The sequence below is a fragment of the Magnolia sinica genome, chromosome 15, assembly GCF_029962835.1.
Source record: "Magnolia sinica isolate HGM2019 chromosome 15, MsV1, whole genome shotgun sequence".
Taxonomy (NCBI): Eukaryota; Viridiplantae; Streptophyta; class Magnoliopsida; order Magnoliales; family Magnoliaceae; genus Magnolia; species Magnolia sinica.
Window position 1 is genome coordinate 65,982,936 of NC_080587.1, and position 27,935 is coordinate 66,010,870.

The 27,935-nt window shown below is 40.1% G+C and overlaps 1 protein-coding gene across 1 annotated transcript; it reads left to right on the forward strand.

The window, feature by feature from the left end:
- The first annotated feature begins 25 nt into the window (after positions 1-25).
- On the forward strand, positions 26-27,606 carry LOC131226612 (RNA demethylase ALKBH10B-like). The gene is made up of 8 exons (XM_058222187.1): positions 26-1,136; positions 3,945-4,070; positions 4,659-4,780; positions 4,897-5,014; positions 24,478-24,601; positions 25,003-25,111; positions 25,200-25,354; positions 26,511-27,606. The coding sequence occupies exons 1-8, from the start codon at positions 551-553 to the stop codon at positions 27,271-27,273; spliced, it is 2,103 nt and encodes a 700-aa protein (XP_058078170.1). The 5' UTR covers positions 26-550; the 3' UTR covers positions 27,274-27,606.
- The last annotated feature ends 329 nt before the right edge of the window (positions 27,607-27,935 follow it).

The window sequence follows — 27,935 nt, forward strand, 5'->3', positions numbered from 1 at the left end:
ACACACACTCACAGAGATCTCAAATTACCGAAAATACCCTTCTAATCCCGATTCTTCCTTCATGAAAATCTATAAACTCATTCATATATAAATACCCGATCTTCTTCTCTCTCTCTTCTCCTTCAAAACCCTAGATCGCATTCAGCTTTCGAATTCCAATCTCTCCACTGCCATTTCACAGTCTAGATCTGGAAAATTCAGCTCCAGATCGACGATCTTCTCTGCATTTCATCTTTTTGCACGGAGAAATTGGATCTCATTCCTCTTGAATGGAGATTTTTTTATTTTTTATTTTTCACATTTCTTCTCGGGGAATTTTTATGTGATTTGAGGCCTTTCTTGTGATTGCTGCAGCGAACCGCATCGAGTTGTTGTATTTTAGAGCTTTTAATTTTGCATTTTGAGATATTTTGTTGAATTATTTTTATATTTTATTGTACTGATCTAACGATTGGCGGATATACAATCTTTTAAGAGTATACTTAAAAAGGAATCGGAATAGGTGATCTTGACATTGAGATCTGTAGAAATGAGATTGTAGTGGATTTTCATGGCATCGGGAAATGCGGTGATTTCTGATAAAATGCAGTTTCCAAGCGGTGGCGGTGGCGGTGGTAATGGTGAGATCCATCACCCCCGGCAGTTGGTCCTGGACGAGCGGGATGGGTTCATCTTCTGGCTGCGGGGGGAATTTGCTGCTGCGAATGCCATCATTGACTCTTTATGTAACCATCTACGGTCCATTGGCGATACAGGGGAGTATGATTTCGTTCTCAGTTGCATACAGCAGCGGCGGTGCAATTGGAATCCGGTCCTTCATATGCAGCAGTATTTCTCGGTAGCGGAAGTGATGTACGCATTGCAGCAGGCAACGTGGAGGCGGCAGCAGAGGTGCTTCGATCAGACTAAGATTGTGGAGAAGGATTCGAAGAGATATGGTTTTGGGTATAGACACGTGCAGAAACCTGGTTTTGAACCTCAGTCTCGCAATGTGAATTCTTCTGTTACCTTGAATGGTCCGGATTTGAGCTCAGATAAAGGAGAACAGAAGTCAGAGGAAGAAGAGGAGGGGAAAGAGAGGAGCGAGATCCAACAGTTGGATGAGAAGGGTTCGGTAGCAGTTGAAGATAAGGAAGGTAATGAAGTACTTATGGCTTGCTTAATTCTGTTGCAGGCCACGTACACATTCTAACTCAGAATGCCGACCTGTCAGTGCAAGATCCTTGCCATTCATCTGGTGGGATCTACCGCGAATGTGCCCTTGCCTGAAAATCAGGCTGGTAACTTATAAAGCGGGCCACACATTTGAAAACAAGAAAAGATGGTTAAAAGAAAATGGCCCATGCTCTGTATTCAGTCTACACATATGGCGTGCTAGATGAGTGGCCCAGCGAGGTTTTTGGGCAAGGGCATGTTCATAGTGGACCCAACACGCATTGCCAATAGCTTCTTCAAGCAATCTGCGTGAATAGCTTCTTCAAGCAATCTGCGCGCATTTCCATATTGTTTCTCATTCTTAATATTATTAGTGGCATGTACAGTATGAGAAGAAATTGCTAGGTTATTTTGCTTATTTTCGAGTCAACTAAGTTCCACTTGTGAAAAATTCGCCTTACGAAGTTCATGTTTTCCAAAATGCTATTGATGTAGTGCCATCTGTAGAAGATTGGCCTAGGAGCTGTATGTGGAATAGAGATCATGATGATGTTTGTAATTTTTAGCTGTATAAGATTGTATTATTTTGACATGGATTGCACAATTTTTGGTTCGCGTGCATCGACAGTTTTGATCAATCAATTCATGCAGAACTTGTATACAGTTTGTATTATTAATACCGCTCTTTATTCATTGGTTCCCAAATATGGTTAGATAATTTGAGATTTATGTTAGATTTCTTTCTAAAACAGAGGTGCTACTTGGAATGACAGCTATCAGTCTCTCATTGCTCGTGAAATTTTAGGCTGTGTTTGGATGCTCAATTAATTTGAAGTGTAATAATTCAATTGAACAAATTTGAAATAGGCTAAGTGGGGCTAGCCTGGCCAGCCCTATTCCCATTAGCCCCGAATTAGCAATTTGGGTAGTTTCTAGTGTGACTTTGAACAAATGGAATCACAACTAGGGTGGGTTTTCATTATGGATTAAAATTGTCCGATGTCTATTTTGGTCGTTTCCTCTATACACAATTGGATTTTTGCAATTTGGTGCAGAGAAACAACGGACGAATCCTCTCAATGGATTCCACAATCCCGGCAAGCAGTTGAAGAAACGATAGGGTATATGGGATGATATTTAAGCTATGCAACACAAGGGTAAGAGCCCAAGAGAATTCAATAATTGTAAAATTCCATCCAGGCTTCGTAACTCCTCTTAGGGGCATTTGGCGCATGGTATTAGATGGGATTAGGAGGGATAGAATTGCATTTGGTCCCGTGCAATTCCATCCAACATTTGGAAATGATGGGATTAGGTGGGATGGAATTGCATTTAGTCCCTTGGAATTGCATTTGGTCCCATGCAGGATTTCCGTGGATTTTGAAATCCACTACACATGTGGGCCCCACATTGATGCATGTGTTTATCCATGCCATCCATCCATATACACCATTTACATGTGACATTTTGGTTAATATGTGTACAAGTGGGCGACATCTATTGCTAATTTGGTCCTTTGATTACAATTCCATGGTCCACCAAACATGATTTTTCTTAATCTAGTGTTTTCCATAGCAAAAATTTTATCACGGACATGGGATTGGATGGCTACAATACCATGGTATTTCCAGACATGCAATCATTGAGCAATAATGATGTTTATCCCATCCAATACCATTCAATTCTACGAACCAAACATGCCCTTAGGTTCATATATATAACCACATAAACAATTCCAAATCCAACTTTCTGATTTTAAAACACTCTTTAAGTCTTAACTTACTGATGTACTAGGACTTCCCAAAACCTATTACTTCCATAATAAACTTAGATATAGGTAAAACCTCCCTACAACCAAACCAAAGATCTTCTTAACCTTTCCTAAAATCATTCTGAGCCATTCAAAACAAAATAAACAAAATTTGATTAATGATGAAGCTAAGGTAGCCTTTCGACCAAGCTAATTTAGAAACTTGTTTTGAATTTGACTCCGAATATGGAAACCAAGTCAACTTAAATTAATCTTGGAAAAGTAAACTGCAAGCCAAACTGCTATATGGAAATCTATTTAAACCATAGAACCAGCCTACGATCTGCTCTGTATCTGTTGGGCATTCAGTCAAAACTTCTTCAATCCTTATCTGAATCATTTAACTTTGGATCTGTTGGAAAGTGAACTCAATTGGTGATTGGATACTAACATATTCATGCCCTTTGGACATCATTTGACCATCAATCCAAAGTCCAAACAGGCCTTCACACACATGCACAGATTAAGGAAACTTGCCAGAGAGAGGGAGGGAGAGAGATCTTTGTAATTGAAATGGGTAAGCATCTTACTTCCAAGATTAAGAAACTTCACTCAGTGGCATCTTACTTGAACCACAATACTGTTCATGAAAACATGATTCCATCTTGAAAATTGTATGTAACATGCATGCCTTCCAGGGCCATGCCAGTAAAAACTTAAACTTTGCTATCAGCATCTCATGCTCTCTTCAACACCTTGACATGTGTTTTGTGGGACCCCAAGTTCCGGACTGCATCATAACTGAGTCCCATCTGAGCTTCCAAATGCACCAACAATATATTCATGATTGTGTTTTATTCAACTGAGAATGGCGGAAAGATAAACCCAAAACATCAGAAAGTGTGGACCATTGATGCATTTCCTCCTCCTTCCCCCTCTCCCCTTTTGATCAACAAAAACTAATAATGATGTTAAAGGCATTGCAATGGAGAATTTGCATGCATTGTACTAAACTACTTGTTTATTGCATTGGGCACAGGGGTTGATGGCATTACTAGTTCTCAGGCAGATTGCAACCTGAAGAATGGTGGAAACCCATCAGAAACCTGCTGCAATAATTTGGGGCCTGAGACAATGAAGGATGGTTGTCCCCCCGAGTTGAAAGGTATGACCGCTGTCATGCATATCAGCTAAATTTTTTGGTACGGGCATAAGAAAGACAGAAATGATGTTAAAACTTTCATTAGTTTCTGTTTTTAACAGTCTGTACTTGTGCTATGCGATTTCATTTGATTACTTTGTGGTTGATTTGAGATACATGAATACCTTATTCATATTTTCATTTGCATTTTTAACAATTAACAAATGTAGCCCTTTGCCGAGACTAAGGAACATCAGTCTCCCTCTTTCTCTCTCATGTTTTTAAAGGCTGACACTTCTGTGCCTATATGAAATGCATGTGATATGCAGGGTTTTAAGTTCTAATCATGAGAAAATCATCATCATCTAAGCCTTATCCCAATTATTTTTGGTTGGTTTGAGCCATCATCATCTAAGCCTAACCATGAGAAAATGATGAAGAAAATACCTGGGGACTACAATTTTTCCGGTTATTGTTTTTTCCTTTGTTATTTTGTTATCCCAGTCTCTGAGTATGACCTCTCTCTATTTATTGTTGTGAATTCACCCAAGGATTTCAACGAGTTGTCAAGAAAAAGCCTCTAATATTCGTTTTGACTTTCATTTATATCAGTGCCTTGCAAGACTGTCCCTCCAAAGGGTGGGGCTGATGCTAGCCTAAACCAAGATGAGAAGCAGAAACTGATGCCAGCCCCTAAAGTTTTTGTTGGCACTGAAAATTTTGACCAGAAAACGGTAGGATCTTGTAAACCACTAGCAGAATCATATGTTTATTTTACCTGGAATTGATCCACTACTCATGTGTAGTGTTGAGTAGTGCTTAAAAGGCATATCCAATTTTTTCTGCACAGGTTAATGTTGTTGAAGGGCTAAAACTGTATGAGGAACTGTTTGATAGCTCTGAAATTTCAAGGCTTGCTTCATTGGCAAATGAATTGAGAGCAGCTGGACGGAGAGGAGAGCTTCAAGGCAAGTTTTCTTGCACTGTTTTTCTTTTCTTTCGATCTGAATGAAGTCCATTTTCAGTTTTGAACTGGCTTCATCCCCCTGCAGTTGTATCTTATTCCAGGAAAAAGATTGCCCATATTATGAGGAACTGAGAAACCATTATCACTTTAATAGCTGGAAACTAAAAGGTCTTCTTTCATGAAGATCTCCATTCCTGTGTACCATTTCAAACTCTAGAAGCTTGTTTTGGGACTGGGTGCACTTGTAGATAGGAAAAAAAAGTGATACAACCCAAAGTATGCCAATGGATCAAAGAACAAGAAACTAAAGACTGGGGGGAGAACCCACAATCCTGTAGTTAAGAACTTATTAGAGATCACAAGTCTCCCTCTCCTCTTCTTCCAAGTAAGAAAACCAAAATTTTGAAGAAAAAAATTTCTTTGCACATCCAAGCATAGGTCTTATATAGGCTTTAAGAAGAGAAAACCCTAATATAAAAGAAAATTACTGAAATACCATTGAATCCCATCCCAACCATACTTGCCTTCTGTAAATTGGCCATAACTCACTCAAACAGTGTTGGAATTACATGATCTTCTGCTTGTTTGAAAGCTAAAACAATAGGCTATGAAATGAGAGTGCTTTTGTGTCTGTCTGACATTGGTTGTGCCAAAAAGTGGCTAACCAAAAAGTGGCAAAAATACAATAGGAAACTTGTTAAATAAGTTATTGCTCAATCTAACCCTAAAAAACTAATAAAAACAAATAAATCCAATGAATTTGATGAACATTCAATCGATTTTGTTGGCCCCACAGCATAATCTAACTGTTGATCTAATCAAATTTATCATTCGACCACGGATCTAGTATATACATCAATTAAGCCAATCCGCGGTTGGATTGGTCAGATCTTTGATTTGCCAGCTTTCTTTGCCTTCTGGTTGCATCAAAATTCTATTTGTCATGTCGGATGATATTATAAATCTATGTCATACTGGCTGCTGTTAAATTTCATAAATTGCATAGCTTTGTGAGTGCGTGTGTGCGCATGTGAGCATATGCATGCTCGCATATCATCAATCAAGACAATATGAACGTTTGGATTGATAATATCTTTGATTGGCTAGCATCTGTGGCCTTCTGTTTGTGCATCAAAATGCAATTTGTTATATTGGATGATACCATGATATACTAGCTCCTCTTAAATTTCATCAATGCTTATCCTTGTGGGTGTATGTTCGTGTGTGCGTATGCATGCCTGCTGCATGCCTCATTAATCCATTTCTTTAATCTGGAATAGGCATTGTCACCTCAAGGTTGTCAGTTGTCACCCTTGCATCCTAATGTTGTCCTACAAAGCTCCAACCCACTCTTCTCTTTGTATGTATTCAAATGGATAATTGTATGCAAGCAAGCATGTGGCTTTTTGTAAAAGCAAGCAAACGACTGTATTTTGTATTTGAGTGGATATTTGTGGACAATCAAGCATGGGAATGTTGATGCAAGTATTTTAGAAGGAAGAATTCAACCAATGCCTGAAAATCCTCAAGGGCTCACTTGCTTGTCCATAACACTAGATTTTAATTTCATGGTCAGATGCCATTAAGGGGATGTTTGGCAGCACATGGATTTTGGGCAGTCGGGATTTCCAATCCTGGGTTTGAATCCAAGCTGCATTTTGCACCCTGGATTTTGGTGGATTTCAATTCCACCTGAGATTGGAAATACTCAAAAGGAGCCCTTCTTGATTCTTCTTTAAAAGTTTTGGAAGGCAAAAAATCCAAGGATTTTCAATCTGCTCCGCCTGTCATAACTGCTCTCTTTTCTTCTCTGTGAAGTGGCCTTTTGAAAATCTAGGTTGAAAATCAGGGTTTCCAAGCACAGTTTCTGAAATCCAAGGTGCTAAGCACAACTGATGGAATAAAAATCTCAGGGATTGAAAATATGATTTGGATTCTCGAGTTAAAATTCAAAATCAAGGTGCCATATGAGCCCTAAATCTGATTTCCATTTTGTTTCGTATCAATGTCCCAAGTTTTTGAAAACCCACTTGTACTCAAGACTTTTTTAAAACCAGATTTTGTGCAATCTTTCGCCCTTTTTCTTCCTTTTCCTACCCCCACGTCTCCTTTTCTCTTCTGCAATTCCATCCTCCCTCACTTAACTCCAGACCATACCCCTGAAGGAATTCCTTGAAATGATGTGCATATGGATCCATTATGTTTTTTAGCATTCTAGATTGTACTGTTTGTTGACTAAAGAGGAGAAACTTTTTAGTACATAACTGAAATGTGGCTGAACTATGCACATACAGTTGAGTGCTTGTTATATGTTACATATATATGTACGATATATGAGTAATATTTACACAGCTTAATGGATGGTAAGTTACTGGAGATGCAACTTGGACACAAACTCTTGTTGGTGTTGGATGTGGGTATGGGATGTTGCAAGCTTTTAAAAGTCATATAAGCTGATAGCCTTGTCTCAACAATTCAGGGTTGACTTTTAAAAGGTAGATTGGAAAAATGATTCAGGACCTCAGCCAATCATCAAAATAGGGTCAAAATGGACTCTACATTCTATACAACAGACATATTAGGCCATTTAATCTGTCCAGTGGCTTCTTCAACAGTTCTGATCACTTTTTGGGCCACATAATTACAAGTAACAACCATGTGGCTCAAAATAGTGTCTACACCCTTCTGTTGGCCCGCCATGTGGTCAAACACATTTTGGATCCAATTCCAGTACAAAAGGTAATCTTATACAGCCCATATGTTGAATAGTTGAGTTAGGGCTGTCAACAGGCTATGTTTTGGCCGCATTTTGAACTGTTTGGGCTGGCTTCTTGGGTTGGGCCTTTTTTTTTTTTTTGCATTTGTACGCCCAAGCCCAGCCCATTGACAGCCCTAAGTTCAGTCATCTTCCTATTTAACTCTCTATTTAGTTAGGCATTTAATTAGGATTATGGAGCAAATAGCAAGTCGGGTTTGGTCTTTATCATGTGTACGAAGTAAAAAAATGCAAGTTATTCAATTGATCAATAAGCCTCTTGATTCATGCAATGGGGAAAAAAAGTCACAGAAGTGAAACTCTTCTAGAATACTATTTGATGAGATTCCTCTAGTTTCTTTCTTTGTGGAAACATTCTAAAAGCTATCCTCTGCCTATCCATCTCGTCTTTATGTCTTTAATCCTTCTCTTGTATTCCCTATATTTCTTTATTCTACATGTGGATTACATGAAGTTGAGAGCAATGTGAGATTATAATCTGTCCAGGCTATTGAAATCCTGAAAACTGCTAAGAGGTATGTTCCTTATGCTATTCTTGGATTGGAATTGAAGATAGATTAGTATTGAGCTTTGATCCCAATCAATTTGGTATTAGAGCAGGTTCTCTTTACCTTGGAAACTTGAGTTTTTTATTCTCTCCCAAATCTGTCCAAACCCAGAAAAATCCTAATCCTGAACCTGACCAAAATGCCCAACTGTATCTTCCTAAACCCTCCCTGATTCAAAAACCCTAACCCAATCCCAATTTGATTGTTGGGGAATTTTAGTTTTTGGTGTTTATGTTTCCTGGGGAAATCCAAGAGAGGGAAAATGTTTTCCTGAAACAGTTAATTCTTTTTGGTCGAGATTCTGGGAATTGTTGGGGAAAGTTTGAAATGTCTGGTAGCATTGAGGAAATTGTGGGAAATTTCTAGAATTAACTTTTAAAACATATCAGTGAGACTGTTGGGAATATATGCAGTCGATTTTACCCATTTTCCAAGTGGGCCACATGATGCATGGATGGTTCTAAAATTTGAGGATTGTCATTTTCATATGTCAACATGTCTCATAATCCAAGCCATTCGTGAAGTTGGCTAAATGATGCGGCTAAATGATGCATTGGCCATCATGAACCAATTAGCTCAAAATGAAGGAAGAACAACATGTGTGACAGAACTATCCAATCAAGTGGGTCTAATAATGCATGAGGCCACTATAAAATTTGGGCTATGGTATGTTCATGTGTCAGCATGTGATAGATCCAAGCCACTCATTAAGTGGCCTACTTGAAAGATGGATGATTGTACAGTTTGGGCCATGTCCTTTGGGAAAAAGTAAATTTCTAGCACAGTCATGCCAGATCCAAGCCGCTTTTTAAGTGAAACTCATGATGCACAGACCAAAAGATGATTTAAGGGATATGATAAATAGATCCAAGCCATTCATCAAGTGGGGACATCATCATGCATGGACCGAAAGGAGTTGATGTGAGAGGCATGGAAGGAAGGGGCGATTATGGCTGGTTGTAGAGAATGGTGAAGAGAGGAGAGGAGAGATGGATGGAAGACAACTGTAGTAGAGAGAGGGGATGTAGAGAATGAGAGGCCCAGGGTTTTTTTTTGGAGTTTTTCTATGAAATGATTAGGAGAAGCTGGGAAAATGGGTCATTGGAGGGAAAAACTAGGAATGGGATGGGATCAAATGCAATTATTTGGAAAGTTGGGAAACTTATTTTCCATAAAACAACCAGGCCCTAACTGTTTACATTCAACTTGACACAGCTAGGCAAAACGGCTCAGAAGAACAATGTACCGAACATGGTGAAGATGAAGCTCTTGGGCCAAGAAGTAAGAGGCATGCTCATATTGGGAATCAATAAATGCAAGAGTCCAATAAATATAATGTATTAAATGCAAGAGTCTAACAAAAGAAACTCTCCAACAAAGCATTAAAGGTAAAAAAAGATTGCTATGTACGCATTGCAAATTGTGAATAGCCATAGCTAGAGTAATGGCCTAAGAAAGTATGTACAATCATGTAACTTTTTAGAGAAAGCATTCTCTGTAGCTTGAAATAGTATACACAATCATGTTACTCGCTGGAGATGATTTTTTCTTGTACATGTGGCTGAATGTGAAAGGCTATACTTACGTGGAGGCTCAAGAAGATTTGCATGAGATTGCATGACTAATCAGCTTAATATTTCATGATGCCGTAGTTCGCTCTCCAGTAACCGCTTATTTTTTTGTTCTCGTGAACACTTATCCCAGTTTAGCTTAGTTTAGCCTCTCCACTTCTATCCAGCACAATGTTGCAACAAGGCTGGATTGATTAGCATAGTTTTAGTCTAGTTTAGTTTCCATGCACTTCTGTCCAACACCATGTCACAGCAAGTTTGGATCGATTAGCATAGTTTTAGTCTAGTTTAGTTTCCATCCACTTTTGTCTAGCGCATCGCTGCAGCAAGTTTGGATTAGTTTAGCTTGTTGTCGAATAACAAATCCCTGAGTTCTTACTTAGCAATTTTGATGGGGACATCACGCGCACACGCGCACTCACGCCGCCTCCCCTACTCACGTACGTACGTAGAAGGAGGACCCAACCATCGATCTGGCTCGATGACGACGTCCAGGGAGGGCCTCCTAACTAGAAGTCAAGTTTTGGTTCAGAAAAGTGGCCTGATAGTGAAGAAAAGCCCACCATGGGATCTCATGATCGTGGCCCACTTGTCGGATTGGTTTTATATTTTAGGTTTTGCTTATTGTTATTATTTAGAACATCGTGAACGCTTTAGATTTCCTTGTTTGGTTTTTATTTTAGTTTACTTCATCGCCAAGTAATAGGTGTTACACATGGTGCGAGTTTTTGGGTATAGGGTTCTCCTTATAAATAGGCACCCCTTGTAGTTCTTTTCATTCATTGAAGTTAATAAAAAAATTTCTGCTTTATTTTTCTGCTCTCTTCGTGACTTGTGGAAGAATTCAAAAGTGGGTGCGAAGCCCTCCCTTTTCGAAGGGCTAACTACCGTGGTGCGAAGCCACATGGATCCCAATTCACCCCCATCTTCCATCATTTTTTTTTTCCATCTTCCCCCACCATCCGTACTTCGAATTTGTTTTTTTGTTGCATCAGATTTCTTCATTACAGCAAATTTCCAAATTTCGGCCTGCAGGCGAGCTGAAACTTCGGCGGAGCACCAAGCACAAACCGTATATCGGATCGAGCTGAGATTTAGGGGTTTTGGAGTCCATCCCTGGTCGACCAGGGCCAAGGTGACCTTTTTTTGAATAGTGGGCCCCACACACATGCAGCCGGGATCACACGCACGTCCGTCTGGGCCATTGTTGCTGTCCACAGGCGGGATCATCTTTTGGCTCAGGTTTTTATCCTCTTTTATCCTCTCATAGCCGTTTTTCATGAATCCTAACCCTAGATTACATGATCCCTAATTGATTTGCCCATTTTTATCACCTTAGGGTTCCCTGAATTGAAATTAGGGAATCCCTTGGATTAGATACTGATTTTTATGCATGAGTAGTTGATTTTATTTTCCTTTGACATCGTTTGGTTTATAATTTTTATTGGTCCAGTCCTAGCCTGTGTCGGCTTAGACCCGCATAGATTCCCCTTTTTAATTGAATGTTTGGATTTTCATGTGGGACGTGGAATTTGTGTGATTGTTTCTGAATTGGTAGGATCTAAGCCTGAAATCTTGCATATCATATTTAATTTTCCATGTCCTGCATCAAATTTGGTATTAGAGCCTAGGGATCTTGTAGGGGAATTCATTATATGTTTAGGGTTTGGTTGTTTATGTCCATTACGCATCAATTCTCATCATATATGGCTGTTTAGAGGTCCATAAACCCTGAAATAAGCTGCTGAAATTTTCTGTTATCCCCTTATTTGAAATATTTTAGAAATTAACTTAGTTTTCTATTTCTAGGTTTAGAAACTTTCCTTTTTTGTTTTTTTATAAACTAATTTTTTAGAAACTTTCTTAATCTGTTTTTAGAAACTAATTTCCTTTCCTTTTTCTTTTTTAGAAACTAATTTACTTTCCTTTTTCTTTTTTAGAAACTAACTTACTTTCTATTTTTAGCAACTTTCCTTTTTTTCTTTTTCTTTAGAAACTAGGTTGTTTTTTTTTTTTTTAGAAACTTTCCTAATCTGGTTTTTTTTTTTTTTAGAAGCTTTCCTAATTTGTTTCTTTAGAAACTTTCCTTTTTCGTTTTTTAGAAACTAGGTCGATTCTTTAAAAAAAAAAAAAAAAAAAAAAAAACTCTTATATTTTGACAACTATATTGCTGAATTTTAGTTGGCACCCTACACTAAATATGGAACAACTGCAAGAGTCATTAAACAAGTTGTCCTAGAAGTTGGAGTTTATGATTAAGCGCTTAGAAATGGACCAATGCTTTGAGCAGCTTGATGAACGCATTGCCCGACTAAAGACCATCGCCAGAACAAACCCCACCATTGGGGTAGATGTCCAATCTCAGGCAGGTGGCCTAAAGGATAGATTAATGAATAGAGTTGGCCAAGGAATCAGTTATGAGCGTGCACCCGTGTACCCACCCCATGAGGGACATCAAGACCACTATTTTGAGGGGTACAACATGTGCAGCCTTGTGACTGGAGAGAGTGCACCAGATGTTAGTGTAGAGTTACCCACTGAGGTCATTCCGGTAGTGGATGAGTTTCGTGATGTTTGTCCTGATGATCTACCGGATGAGTCCCCTAGGAGGGATATAGAGCATACCAGAACATGGGACACCGTAATACCTACAACCGAGTTTACGTTGAATAATTTTGTCGATAGGTCCACAGGTCTAAGTCCTCGTGAAGTCGTTACTGATTATAAACCTAAGAAACTTATTGATCTTGTCCCTATGTCACTGTCCCATAGGCCGTCAGAGTCTGCAGAGTCTTTTGTGTATCACATTCATTCATGGCATCAAGAAATCAGGCAAAAGATCATGACTAATAATGAACATTGTACATTTTCTACAGACCAGTATAAATGTTTCAAAGGATTCAATATTGGGGACTCTGTGATGGTCTGCATCAGGCTCGAGCGGTATCCTTCGAGGGTCGTTCGTAAGTTACACGCGTGTGGCGTTGTACCTGTCAAAATTATAAAACGAAACGGTCTCAATGTGTATGAGGTAGATCTTCCACCTTTCATGGGAATTAGTTTTACATCCGATGTGGAGGATTTAGTTACTTTTCAGGGGACCACTGATACTTTGTCCGGCCCTTCGTCCACCCATCCTGATTCCCCATATTTATCTCTTGAACCATGGCCCCTTCCCAATCCATTTTCCCAGCCTCTACCTCCCATATCTACTTTTTCTAACATTTCTTCCCAGCTTCTACCTCCCATACCTACTCTTCCCGACCCATTTTTCCAGCCTCTACGTCCCATACCTACCCGTCCCGACCCATTTTCCCAGCCTCTACCTCCCATATCTGCCATTCCCAACCCATTTTTCCAGCCTCTAAGTCCCATACCTACCCGTCCTGACCTATGTTCCCAGCCTCTACCTCCCATATCTACCCGTCCTGACCCATCTTTCTAGCCTTTACCTCCCATTCCTATCCTTCTCGACTCATTTTTTCAGCTTCTATCTCCCATGCCTAACCTTCACACACCCAAAAAGGAAATAGAGGATATCCTGGACCATCAGATAGTTTCAACGTCGGACGGCGGGTCTCAGAAGTACGTGGTTAAATGGAAGTCATGCCCAGCTTCAGACAGCACGTGACTCACTGAGGAGGAGCTTCAGAGACTTGATCCTGACATCCTGGAGCGGTTCAGGAGTTTTATTTCGCCAGTGGCGAAATCTTTACAGCCGGGGAGAATTGATGGGGACATCACGCGCACACGCGCACTCACGCCGCCTCCCCTACGCACGTACGTACGTAGAAGGAGGACCCCACCATCGATCTGGCTCGATGACGACGTCCAGGGAGGGCCTCCTAACTAGAAGTCAAGTTTTGGTTCAGAAAAGTGGCCCGATAGTCAAGAAAAGCCTACCATGGGATCTCATGATCGTGGCCCACTTGTCGGATTGGTTTTATATTTTAGGTTTTGCTTATTGTTATTATTTAGAACATCGTGAACGCTTTAGATTTCCTTGTTTGGTTTTTATTTTAGTTTACTTCATCGCTAAGTAATAGGTGTTACACATGGTGCGAGTTTTTGGATATAGGGTTCTCCCTATAAATAGGCACCCGTTGTAGTTCTTTTCATTCATTGAAGTTAATAAAAAAATTCCTGCTTTATTTTTCTGCTCTCTTAGTGAGTTGTGGAAGAATTCAAAAGTGGGTGCGAAGCCCTCCCTTTTCGAAGGGTTGACTACCATGGTGCGAAGCCACATCAATCCCAATTCACCCCCATCTTCCATCATTTTTTTTTCCATCTTCCCCCACCATCCGTACTTCGAATTTGTTCTTTTGTTGCATCAAATTTCTTCATTACAACAAATTTTCAGATTTCGGCCTGCAGGCGAGCTGAAACTTCGGTGGAGCACCACGCACAAACCGTACATCGGATCGAGCTGAGATTTGGGGGTTTTGGAGTCCATCCCTGGCCGACCAGGGCCAAGGTGACATTTTTCTGAATAATGGGCCCTACACACGTGCGGCCGGGATCACACGCACGTCCGTCTGGGCCATTGTTGCTGTCCACAGGCGGGATCATCTTTTGGCTCAGGTTTTTATCCTCTTTTATCCTCTCATAGCCATTTTTCATGAATCCTAACCCTAGATTACATGATCCCTAATTGATTTGCCCATTTTTATCACCTTAGGGTTCCCTGAATTGAAATTAGGGAATCCCTTGGATTAGGGACTGATTTTTATGCATGAGTAGTTGATTTTATTTCCCTTTGACATCGTTTGGTTTATAATTTTTATTGGTCCAGTCCTAGCCTGTGTTGGCTTGGACCCGCATAGATTCTCCTTTTTAATTGAATGTTTGGATTTTCATGTGGGACGTGGAATTTGTGTGATTGTTTCTGAATTGGTAGGATCTAAGCCTGAAATCTTGCATATCATATTTAATTTTCCATGTCCTGCATCAAATTTCATCAGGCCATGACCAGTTGGCCAAACCATGACCGTCTTATAACCGCCCAAGTTCAGATGAACGTTAATCATCAACGGCCGCTTCGCCCACTCGAACTATCGTTAGTAATCTTTCTTCTTGGATTTTTTTAATTTACTTATTGATTATACTACATTTTTCATCAATTCAATAAAATCAGCGCTTGGCTTTATTTCTTGCTTTTGAGTATATTACATTATTGTAAAACGATACAAGCTATCATTAGAGTAATAGAAAGTCTTTACTTCCAAGGCAGAACTTATTTGAAGGATTAACTCACATTGACAGAAGTGGAGAGGCTAAACTAGGATAAGCGTCCACGAGGACAAAAAGACTGGAAACATTATGCTGAATAAGAGGTATGTATTTGGATTGGTGAGGGCTTCTTCTCTCAATTTATAATTTTGAGAGGTGATTGCTGGAGAGCGATTTTTGGGATTGTGAGGGATTAAGCTAGCTGGCCATGCGATCTCGTACAAATTTTCTAATCCCTTACATAAGTGTAGCCTTTCATATTTGACCACGTGTACAAGAAAGTGTCGTCTCTGGTGAGTAATGTGTTTGTGTATACTATTGCAAGCCACGAGGGATGCATTCTCTGGCAAGTTATGTGATTGTGCACACTTTCCTAAGCTATTACTCTAGCTATAACCATTCATAATTTGTCACGTGTATATGACAATCTCTTTTGTCTTTAATGCTTTGCTGGAGAGTTCCATTTGTTGGATTCTTTCAGTTAATGTATTGCCTTTATTAGAATCTTGCATTTAATGCATTGCCTTTATTATACTCTTACATTTAATGCATTGCCTCTATTAGACTTGCATTTTTTGCTTCCTAATATGGACACACATCTTGCTTCTTGGCCCTGAGTTTCATCTTCACCACATGTGGTATATTGTTGCCACGTGGCGTCTTCTAAGCCATTTGGCCTGGCTGTGTTAGGTTGGGTGTAAACACTAACATTAACTCTTTTCCCACATCATCAACCAGTCTCGGAACCAATTTCAACTCCTTTTACTTTCCCTACTCCCAACAATAGTCCCCCTAACTTTAACTTTAACCAAACAGAACCTTATTACCTACTCACTCTGATTGCCACTTATTTTGCATTCCACCATAAACCCATCTTACATGCAATTCCTGTCACATGCCAAACCCTAAGTCCACCTTAAAGGCTAATATCAACCTAATCCTATTCCTACCACAAGCTCCAAATTCCAACCTTAATCCTAAATCCAACCATGAACTTCAAACGATAACAAATCCTCTGTTCACATATATACACATGTATCCTTGGGACCTATTCCTTTGAGGAAGCTCACATGGCTGAAGTACTCTCTCTTAGAGAAGCTCTTCACATTTTCACCAGTGAGTTGAATGGGGAGGTCAATGCGGAAGGTGACTCGAGCAACGTATGGGCGAAAAAGGCAGGAGCTGAGTTGTAAGCTTAGTTTTGTTTTGGAGTTTGGACATTTATTTGGTGTAACAGGCTATTCCTTGGTAAGAGTGTTGTTTGTTTGGCAATGTCAGCTTGACTTGCTGAAAGTTGACCAAATGGGCCCTAATCAAACAAAAATCAAGCATGATTTGGTGGATTAGGGCCTGTTGCATATAAAGACAACAGAAAATGGAAGGACAAATTAAAAAATAATGATGGTTTATCCCTTTTGATATTTCCCAAAATGGTCTACTTTGCTTTGGTTCATCAAATCCCACTCAAATTTTGAGTTTTGGTTTTCAGAATAGGCATAGATCTAGTTTAGAATCGGTTTCTAAGCTCCCTTCATGGTTGAAACCAGAGAAAATTTGAAAGTAAAAACTTCCATAATGGACCCTTTATGGCTGTATTGGCCAATGCGAGGCGTATTAGCTCCGTAATGGTGCTAATATGGGGTGCACCGGCTGGCCTATTTTTTTCATACCAGACTGATTCACCCTCGTAACAATGACGACTTTTTCCTTTATGCAGTGGCTACGATTGTAATGTAACTGCTTTTTTAATTCCATGGGCTCTTTCCATCATAAATTTGTTCCCCTCTTTTTTTCTTTTTTTTATTTATTTATAAGATTTTCCATTACTTTCTTATTAACAAAATCATCTTCCAAAGTCCAATTCACCCAAAATTACCTTCTTTAAAAAAAAATAAAAAATACAATGGGCTCTTTTGGGAATATGTTCCTCCTTGTTTAATAATGATTTGGCTTTCTAAGATTTTCTGTTACTTTCTTAAAATGAAATCCTCTATCCACAGCCCAATTCACTCAAAATTATCAAACTGCAATTTACTACTAGTCCAATCATACGCATTGCAAATTGTGAATAGCCATAGCTAGAGTAATGGCCTAAGAAAGTATGTACAATCATGTAACTTTTTAGAGAAAGCATTCTCTGTAGCTTGAAATAGTATACACAATCATGTTACTCGCTGGAGATGATTTTTTCTTGTACATGTGGCTGAATGTGAAAGGCTATACTTACGTGGAGGCTCAAGAAGATTTGCATGAGATTGCATGACTAATCAGCTTAATATTTCATGATGCCGTAGTTCGCTCTCCAGTAACCGCTTATTTTTTTGTTCTCGTGAACACTTATCCCAGTTTAGCTTAGTTTAGCCTCTCCACTTCTATCCAGCACAATGTTGCAACAAGGCTGGATTGATTAGCATAGTTTTAGTCTAGTTTAGTTTCCATGCACTTCTGTCCAACACCATGTCACAGCAAGTTTGGATCGATTAGCATAGTTTTAGTCTAGTTTAGTTTCCATCCACTTTTGTCTAGCGCATCGCTGCAGCAAGTTTGGATTAGTTTAGCTTGTTGTCGAATTAATTTTCCATGTCCTGCATCAAATTTCATCAGGCCATGACCAGTTGGCCAAACCATGACCGTCTTATAACCGCCCAAGTTCAGATGAACGTTAATCATCAACGGCCGCTTCGCCCACTCGAACTATCGTTAGTAATCTTTCTTCTTGGATTTTTTTAATTTACTTATTGATTATACTACATTTTTCATCAATTCAATAAAATCAGCGCTTGGCTTTATTTCTTGCTTTTGAGTATATTACATTATTGTAAAACGATACAAGCTATCATTAGAGTAATAGAAAGTCTTTACTTCCAAGGCAGAACTTATTTGAAGGATTAACTCACATTGACAGAAGTGGAGAGGCTAAACTAGGATAAGCGTCCACGAGGACAAAAAGACTGGAAACATTATGCTGAATAAGAGGTATGTATTTGGATTGGTGAGGGCTTCTTCTCTCAATTTATAATTTTGAGAGGTGATTGCTGGAGAGCGATTTTTGGGATTGTGAGGGATTAAGCTAGCTGGCCATGCGATCTCGTACAAATTTTCTAATCCCTTACATAAGTGTAGCCTTTCATATTTGACCACGTGTACAAGAAAGTGTCGTCTCTGGTGAGTAATGTGTTTGTGTATACTATTGCAAGCCACGAGGGATGCATTCTCTGGCAAGTTATGTGATTGTGCACACTTTCCTAAGCTATTACTCTAGCTATAACCATTCATAATTTGTCACGTGTATATGACAATCTCTTTTGTCTTTAATGCTTTGCTGGAGAGTTCCATTTGTTGGATTCTTTCAGTTAATGTATTGCCTTTATTAGAATCTTGCATTTAATGCATTGCCTTTATTATACTCTTACATTTAATGCATTGCCTCTATTAGACTTGCATTTTTTGCTTCCTAATATGGACACACATCTTGCTTCTTGGCCCTGAGTTTCATCTTCACCACATGTGGTATATTGTTGCCACGTGGCGTCTTCTAAGCCATTTGGCCTGGCTGTGTTAGGTTGGGTGTAAACACTAACATTAACTCTTTTCCCACATCATCAACCAGTCTCGGAACCAATTTCAACTCCTTTTACTTTCCCTACTCCCAACAATAGTCCCCCTAACTTTAACTTTAACCAAACAGAACCTTATTACCTACTCACTCTGATTGCCACTTATTTTGCATTCCACCATAAACCCATCTTACATGCAATTCCTGTCACATGCCAAACCCTAAGTCCACCTTAAAGGCTAATATCAACCTAATCCTATTCCTACCACAAGCTCCAAATTCCAACCTTAATCCTAAATCCAACCATGAACTTCAAACGATAACAAATCCTCTGTTCACATATATACACATGTATCCTTGGGACCTATTCCTTTGAGGAAGCTCACATGGCTGAAGTACTCTCTCTTAGAGAAGCTCTTCACATTTTCACCAGTGAGTTGAATGGGGAGGTCAATGCGGAAGGTGACTCGAGCAACGTATGGGCGAAAAAGGCAGGAGCTGAGTTGTAAGCTTAGTTTTGTTTTGGAGTTTGGACATTTATTTGGTGTAACAGGCTATTCCTTGGTAAGAGTGTTGTTTGTTTGGCAATGTCAGCTTGACTTGCTGAAAGTTGACCAAATGGGCCCTAATCAAACAAAAATCAAGCATGATTTGGTGGATTAGGGCCTGTTGCATATAAAGACAACAGAAAATGGAAGGACAAATTAAAAAATAATGATGGTTTATCCCTTTTGATATTTCCCAAAATGGTCTACTTTGCTTTGGTTCATCAAATCCCACTCAAATTTTGAGTTTTGGTTTTCAGAATAGGCATAGATCTAGTTTAGAATCGGTTTCTAAGCTCCCTTCATGGTTGAAACCAGAGAAAATTTGAAAGTAAAAACTTCCATAATGGACCCTTTATGGCTGTATTGGCCAATGCGAGGCGTATTAGCTCCGTAATGGTGCTAATATGGGGTGCACCGGCTGGCCTATTTTTTTCATACCAGACTGATTCACCCTCGTAACAATGACGACTTTTTCCTTTATGCAGTGGCTACGATTGTAATGTAACTGCTTTTTTAATTCCATGGGCTCTTTCCATCATAAATTTGTTCCCCTCTTTTTTTCTTTTTTTTATTTATTTATAAGATTTTCCATTACTTTCTTATTAACAAAATCATCTTCCAAAGTCCAATTCACCCAAAATTACCTTCTTTAAAAAAAAATAAAAAATACAATGGGCTCTTTTGGGAATATGTTCCTCCTTGTTTAATAATGATTTGGCTTTCTAAGATTTTCTGTTACTTTCTTAAAATGAAATCCTCTATCCACAGCCCAATTCACTCAAAATTATCAAACTGCAATTTACTACTAGTCCAATCATTAAAACCTTAGCCCATCCCCTACCCAATTACTCATCTCACTCCTTAACCTAAGCCAGCAACCTGCATCTCTACATCTATTCTTTTACACTATTATCAGCTCCAAATGCCCTCTCCGTTGGAACCCAATAGTCCAGAACCTGTTCATAAATCCACTGTTAAGTCAGTCTGCAGTTGCAACCCAATTTCTGTCCAATTCTAGCCCCTCCCCTCAAACAATTCCTCAGTAGCCCCTACAGAACCATAACCTCTTTCCGAAGTCATTCCCAATCACAACTTAGCTACAACCCTTATCTGGATGCAAACCTGTACTAAAACTACTGATTTTCAGCCTACTTTACCTCAAACGGTCCTCAGCCCAACCATAAACCAATCATCTCAGCCCTATCAAAGCACAATTACAGATTTCGAAACCACCCCTAAACAGGACCTAAATCTGCCCTCCCAGTGTAAGCATTTTTGTCTTTAGCTCTTAATGAGGTTGTGTTATCATTCAGAAAAAGAAAGAAAGAAAAGAAAAGAAAACGCATGAGAGAAAGAAAAAGAAGAAGGAAGTAGTTGTTGCAGTAATTCAAGAAAACAGAACTGCCTAATAGTTTCTCCTTTTCATAACTTAGGCCTGTACTTAGAATCTTTAGGATTTTTAACGGTCAGGAGTCAATTTAATACAAAAAAGAATTCAATTTTTAAAACAGAGAAATAGATTACTGACAACCATTTCTTTAAAATTGTGGATGGGGTTAAGTAACCAGGGATTTGGTTGTTACCATTTCAACCAATAAATACCATGTTGCCACTGTGGTTGAAACTCCTAGTTTTTCTCTTTTGGAGGATAAGGGGCTGAGTGGGATGTCAGATGTTGGAAAGTAAAAAAGAAGAAGAAAGGATTGGAATTAGCTTTCACCAGGTCTGTAAATGATTTGGCTTCAGGTTGGTTCAAACAACAATCTAGGTCCAATCCAATTCAAGAACATCCTCTTAAGATTTGAACTGGATTGGATTTGAGATGGGTTTATATTTCCTAGGTCTGAATTTGACCTAGTTAAGCAAAGGAGCTAATTAGATCCCATCCAGATTCGATTAGGCTGTCAACTTGTACTGAATCCATGGATACTACCTGACCCAATTTAAATGGGTCTGTATCCAATTTTTAGACCCATTAGAAAAGGGATCGGGTTCGGGTCCACCATCTTGGACCCTATTTGGATCTGAACTGGTTTTAAGATGAGCTTATACATCGATCTGTATTTGACCCGGTTAGGCAACTGAGCTAATCAGATGCCATCTGGATTCGAGTTGGGCTGTCAACGACTACCCAAATCCATGGATGCTACCTGACCCAACTTAAATGGGTCTTGGTCCAATTTTCAGACCCATTTAGAAGAAAAGGGTCAGATTCTGGTCCACCATTCTGGACCTGGTTAAAAATCAGGCAGGGTTGGGTCTGGGTTCAGGTTGGGTTCCAAGTTACTTTTAACATTTATAAATACGCATTATATATATATATATATATATATATATATATATATATATATATATATATATATATAATTCTAATAATTGAATGAGGTACAAGCCACCCATGCATCAACATGACACGCTTGTGAGATCCAATCCATCCATAGGGATTCCGACCATGTAGATCCTTTTCACCCAATGAGGACCTGAAGCCAAGGTTCAAAGACCCAACAGGTACAAGAACCCAATCAGATTTGGGTCTAGGACCCCAAATATGGTACTGGATCTGAACCCAAGTCCCTTAAGGGGGTCGGGTAATGGGTACACCTAGATACAACCCGAACACCTAAAATGCTGACTGCCCCTAGATCCGAGATTTAATGCAGTTTATAGCATCACAATTGAGGCTGACGGCATTTTCCTATTTCCTCTGGTAACTAAGTTTCTATATATATATATATATATATATATATAACAATCACTTTGGGGATGGATGGATGAGAGACAGAAGTGTGGGCAAGGGTTACAGAGGGAAGGAGGCTTTGTCCAGGTAAAGTGAATCATCTCTATTGATGTTAGTGCAATCACTATTATGTTTGCATTGTGAGCCGGAAAATGAGACCCAGTGGAGGACTAGAAAGGCAAACTCAGGTTGAAAGGCCTATCAGCTTTGTGGTATAATATTGATGTCCTGCTATGACTATTCGGGATGATTTGATCTAGAAGCTGCCTCTTGTGCTAACATTTATGCTTGAGAGTACTACGTTACCTGTAGACGTGTTAGACAATGATCTATGATTGGTAATGTTTCTTTTAAGTTGGATCAAGATTGTCAAGCATGATAGTTACTTGATGCAAATATCAGGCAGAAGTCAAGGAGAAGCAGCCATTGGAAGTTACTAAATGACCTTGTTTTGGAGTGTTTGTGGGAGGTAGGCCCACCTGTTGGATGATGCTCCAGTTAGGGTTTGGATCTTCAGACGAAGTAGCTGGGAGATTCCAGCAACCACCAGCATCATCATAGCCTTGTACCCGCTATTTGGATTCGCTTTTCAAACCCCTTTTCCCAATCTTTCCTGTCCAAGCCTCTACCCTCAGTAAGTTAACACACCTTCCTATCCCTCATCACCATTTTGATATCCTCTTTAATACACAAACACGAGGAACTTGGTCCCAGCTGCATTTTTCCAAAGAAGAAGAGGAAGATTTGGAAGACACATCATGCATTGAGCTTAAGGCTGGTCCACTTTTGGATGTAGGCCTCAAACAACATCCCAATTAGCATGGTGCCCATAGCTCTTAAACTTGGAATCTGTAGAACTCGAAATATTTATCTTTGATTGGGTGGATTCGAGATCTCTCATTTCTGTTAAGAAGGAGATTGGATTGCTAACAAACATTTCAAACAACTAAGTGGATCTTGAATCTTTGAACTGGCACTCATTCCTTGACACCTTAAACAGCTTATGTAGTTTCTACTTTTGTTTTAGAAATTAGAATTCTTCTTCTTATCATAATTCTCATGCTGCCTTGAACAACATTCCACTTTTCGATGTAGGCCTCAAACAACATCCCAATTAGCATAGTGCCCATGGCTCTTAAACTTGGAATCTGTAGAACTCGAAATATTTATCTTTGATTGGGTGGATTTGAGATCTCTCATGTCTGTTAAGAAGGAGATTGGATTGTTAACAAACGTTTCAAACAACTAAGTGGATCTTGAATATTTGAACTGGCACTCATTCCTTGGTACCTTAAACAGCTTATGTAGTTTCTACTTTTGTTTTAGAAATTAGAACTCTTCTTCCCATCGTAATTCTCATGCTCCGAAATATATATATATATATATATATATATATATATATATATATATATATATATATATATATATTTATATAAAATATAATATAATATAATATTCTTTGTCATAGAAGGAAGCAGTATCCCACTCAATGCATGTTGCTCAAGAGTATTCATGCCTGGTTGCAAATTGATGAGCTACTTTCACGGAAGGATGTAAGTAATGGCAATGAGGAGATGAATCTGATTTCTCAAAGAAAGGGAAAAAAAGAAGAAGAAGAGGACATGAATTTGCACTATGAGACATGTGATAGAGGGGAGAAATTGCTTAAATATCAGGGCCTTGGTGAGTTGGATGAAGGGAGGGTTGTACCTCCATATATATGTATGTATTTCTATGTGTGTGTGTGTGCGCGTGGTGTGTGCGTGCATGTGAGGGGAGAAGTTGTGTGTGTGTGTGTGTTGGGCCTTGGTGAGTAAAGGGAGAATTGTACCACTATAGGTGTTACACGCACACATATGAGTAATGCTCTTGTAGGAACCGGTTCTCACAAGAACTCATGAGAACTTTTTGAGAACACATCTCACGTGATGTGTATATGCAATCCGAATGGTCCACTAGATGAGTCACCTCATGAAACTTCCATGGCCCAAAAGTTAACTTGATCTAAAAATCTGGTGGGCCTTGGAAAACTGAGAGGCAAATCAAGGGAGGAATTTACCTCTCGTTTTGCTATGGCCCACGAGATTTTTATATTGGGCTAACTTTTAGACCCTGTGGGTTTTATGAGGTGATTCATCTAATGGACCGTTCGGATTTTGTACACACATCACATGTCAAAAGGTGTGCATGAGTTCACATGAGAACCAATTCCCCTATGAGCATTTCATTATATATATATATATATATATATGGGGGGGGGGGGGTTTACTTTTTCTGGATTTCTGGCGTCAAAGTAGAAAGGATTGGATCTCATGTAAAAAGAAGAAATATTCTGAGACTGGAAACTTATAGAGATGTACACTTGGATGTAACACAATGTTCTCTCTCTCTCTCTCTCTCTCTCTCTGTGCGCGCGTGTGTACGTGTGGTGGATTTTGGTATCATTGAGAGTTTTGCTTGCTATCAATAAACAACAGTCCGGATTTTGACAAAAAGCAGGGCAGACATATGCTGTTTCAAAGAGACCTATGAAGGGGCATGGAAGAGAAATGATACAATTGGGAGTCCCGGTTGCAGATGGACCACCAGACGATGAACATTCATCTGGGACCTTCAAAGGCAAGTTTCACCTACTAAAATGAAAGCTATTACGGTTGTGTATAGTCTACTAGAGATTCTTTGGGGTCTTGCCCTTATTGCCTCACCACATTGTGTTTCAGGTTATTCATCTTATGGTCCTTCCATGTGTGGGCTATCTGGCTAGAATCTCACTGCTCAAAGATCCTCACCATTTTATGAAGGTGTGTTAGAATTAACAGTCCATGGTGTTGTTAAATGAGGATCTCAAATCAGTGGGAATTATTCAGGTAGTCATGCATGTGGAACATATAAAATGAATGGGCCGGATCACCTCTTGGAGGTGAAGCAGAAGGCATGAGCCTCCCTAGCAGATCTCATGAACTTTCATTTTAAATTTTCTAAGTATCAAAGACCCTTGGACCTTAAAATCAAAACTGCAGATAGGAAGGTGGAACCCATTCCTAGCTTGCTGCAAGATGCTATCAATCAATTTCTTCGTTTGCAAGTAACGACTTTGAAGCCAGATTCTTGCATCATCGACTTCTTTAATGAGGTAAGAATAGCAGTCTTTTAGCATGATGAGTAAGGTTCCACTGAGAATCCAACACCATGAGAGCCTAACCATCCGTATTGTCTTTTAGGGGGATCATTTGCAGCCTCACCTGTACCCACCATGGTATGGTAGGCCTATCTGCGTTCTGCCCTTGACAGAATGTGATGCGGTTTTCGGCAAAGTCATTGGACTAGATCACCCTGGGGATTACAGAGGCTCCCTTAAGCTCTCTCTGGCAGCTGGGTATGTTTTTCTTGATTTGATATGTTTGAAGATGAATTATGCAATCGATGAATTGAGGCCCGTAGCCTTTGGGATGACCGGACCCCATAGCTAGATTGTCTAGTCTGTTGATCTGATGGATAGACCATGCCCAAAATCTCTCAAATTGGAAGCTCATGAGTTTTGTGATCATTGGGTTGAGAATCAAGCCTTGCTGTTGGGATGGGCAGGCCCCACGGCTTGATTATCCGTCTCTGTTGATCTGATGGATAGGCCATGCCCCAGAATCTCTCTGATTGGAAGCTCATGCCCGGTGTGTTTCTATTCTTAATCATCTATGTGCAGAACACTGGTGGAAGGATTTGGATTTTCAACTGGGGCAACTTTGGGAAATTCATGTCCATGGTGGGGCTAATCACTGAGCCATGGGGCCGCTTGTCCCAGCCGAAGGTCTGAGGATGCTAGCATATCCTTGGTCCAATGATGATATATTTCTATTGAAAGGCGTATCTTCTTCAGAGAAACTAGATCATCGAAAAAACACTTGTGTGACTACAAGTAGTCACGAGGGGGTGTGAGTATTCACCGATGTGGATGGAGGACTTCCTGTGGATGAGGTCCACTCCATCCATCCATTGTTCCACTCGTGCTTTGAAGGGCCCAAAATTCAGGTTAGTTCAGAACTCAGGTGGGCTACACCACGGAAACACTTGAGATGGAAGACCCACCATTAAAATCATTCAAATTATGTGGGGTCCACCCATTATGTGTATGCCATTGAATCCACTCATCTGACGTGCCACACCAGGATGAGTGGATTCCCTGAAATCAGGACATTCCAAGGCTCATGTGGGCTATGCCATGTGAATTTAGACATTAGTGCATGATTTTACACTGTTCCCATGGTGTGGCCCACCTAAGTCTTGGATTGGACTTTCTTTAGGATCAACACCTGATGAGTGGTGTGGATCTGATTCACATTCCCCCCTACATGGTTCTCAATTAGTTGCAGGTTTGCCCTTTGTATGACTACACGTAGTCAGGCAAGCACAGTCCTATGATCATCGACCCCATGTGCTTAGTATTCTCACTTTTTTAGATATTGGAAGTGGGGCCATCATCCAGATCATTGCCTCTTTTTTTTCCCTGCTCCCTAATCCTTCTGTCTCAATTTCAGGTCGCTGCTTGTGATTCAAGGGAAAAGTGCAGATATTGCCAGGCATGCAATCTCATCGATGCGCAAGCAGCGCATCCTTGTCACCTTCACAAAGTCACAGCCAAAGAAAGCCCCGCTAACCGACGGCCAGCACCACTCCATGGCCCCGGCAGCCACTGCACCACCACCACCCTTGCCTTGGGGGCCACCCCCAAGCAGGCAGCTGAGCATTGCACGCCATCCGGCAGGCCCAAAGCATTTTGGAGCAGTGCCCACTACGGGCGTGCTGCCCGCCCCATCTATTGGTCCACAACGCCTACCGCATCCCAATGGCATACAACCACTATTTGTGACTGCCCCAGTGGCGCCAGCAGTGCCATACCCAGCACCGGTGCCACCGCTCCCACCTGTGTCGGCTGGATGGCAGGTGGTTCCTCCAAGGCCGGCCCCACCTCGGCTCCTGGTACCAGGAACTGGAGTCTTCCTCCCTCCCCCTGGCTCAACAGGTCATTCCCCAACTACACAGCAGCCAGTGGCAGTGATCACAGCTGAAGCAAGCATCCCAGCGGAGACGGCGTGCCCACCAGAGAGTGAAAATGCAGGGCCAGAAAGATTGAATTCTGGAAGCAATGGTCCGAAGGGTAAGATAGATGGAAAAGGGCAGAGACAGGAATGCAATGTAAGTCTCAGCAGTGTTGGTGGTGGAAAGGTTGGGGCCAAGGAAGACGAGCAGAGTGTTAACGTCAAGAAGGTTGCAGGCAAGCTGGCTGCTGCCGTTAAATGAGAGAGAGAGAGAGAGAGAGAGAGAGAGAGAGAGAGAGAGAGAGGGTAATTCTTTCAAGCATTTGAAAAGAGAGTAGGCTGCAATGCGGCCACCGAGACTGGGGCAAATGTAAAGAGCGGCGGAGGGGAGAGAGAGAGGCTTGACTTTTGAGAACTATTTTTTCAGTTTCTGTAGCAATTTTTCTTCTTCTGGATTTGTATTTTTCCAGTCTCTTTCTCTCTCTACCTATATTGGATCGGTTGAATTCACAAAATAGATTTGAAAAGAAACATCGATGAGGAAATCTGTGGAAGGTCGTTGGTTTTAGTTTCCATCATGTCGAGGGAAACTTTATTTTGGATGGTCAATAGTAAAAAACTGGTACATATTTCTAAAACGGGGGGAAATGAGGATTAAAGTTTTTGGAAGGAAATGATTTTTTGGTTTGTGTAGCTTTATTTATTATTATTATTATTATTATTTCTTTTTTCTAGACTTGTATTTTTATTTTTATTTTTCGTTCTCTCTCTATATCTATTTATTTGGATAGGTGGAATCCACAAAATAGATTTGGAAAAGAATTTTTTTTAGGCACACCCCCCACAAATGGGTACTTGAACTCATAACCTCAAAGTTGAAGGACTACCAATACTGCGAGGGCGGGACTGAAAAATGGATGAGAC

Coding starts and splice junctions, on each gene's coding strand:
- LOC131226612 (XM_058222187.1), top strand. CDS start 551: ATGGCATCGGGAAATGCGGTGATTTCTGATAAAATGCAGTTTCCAAGC. Junction 5,015..24,477: donor ACGGAGAGGAGAGCTTCAAG/GCAAGTTTTCTT, acceptor GACAAAAAGCAG/GGCAGACATATGCTGTTTCA. Junction 25,355..26,510: donor AAGCTCTCTCTGGCAGCTGG/GTATGTTTTTCT, acceptor TCTCAATTTCAG/GTCGCTGCTTGTGATTCAAG.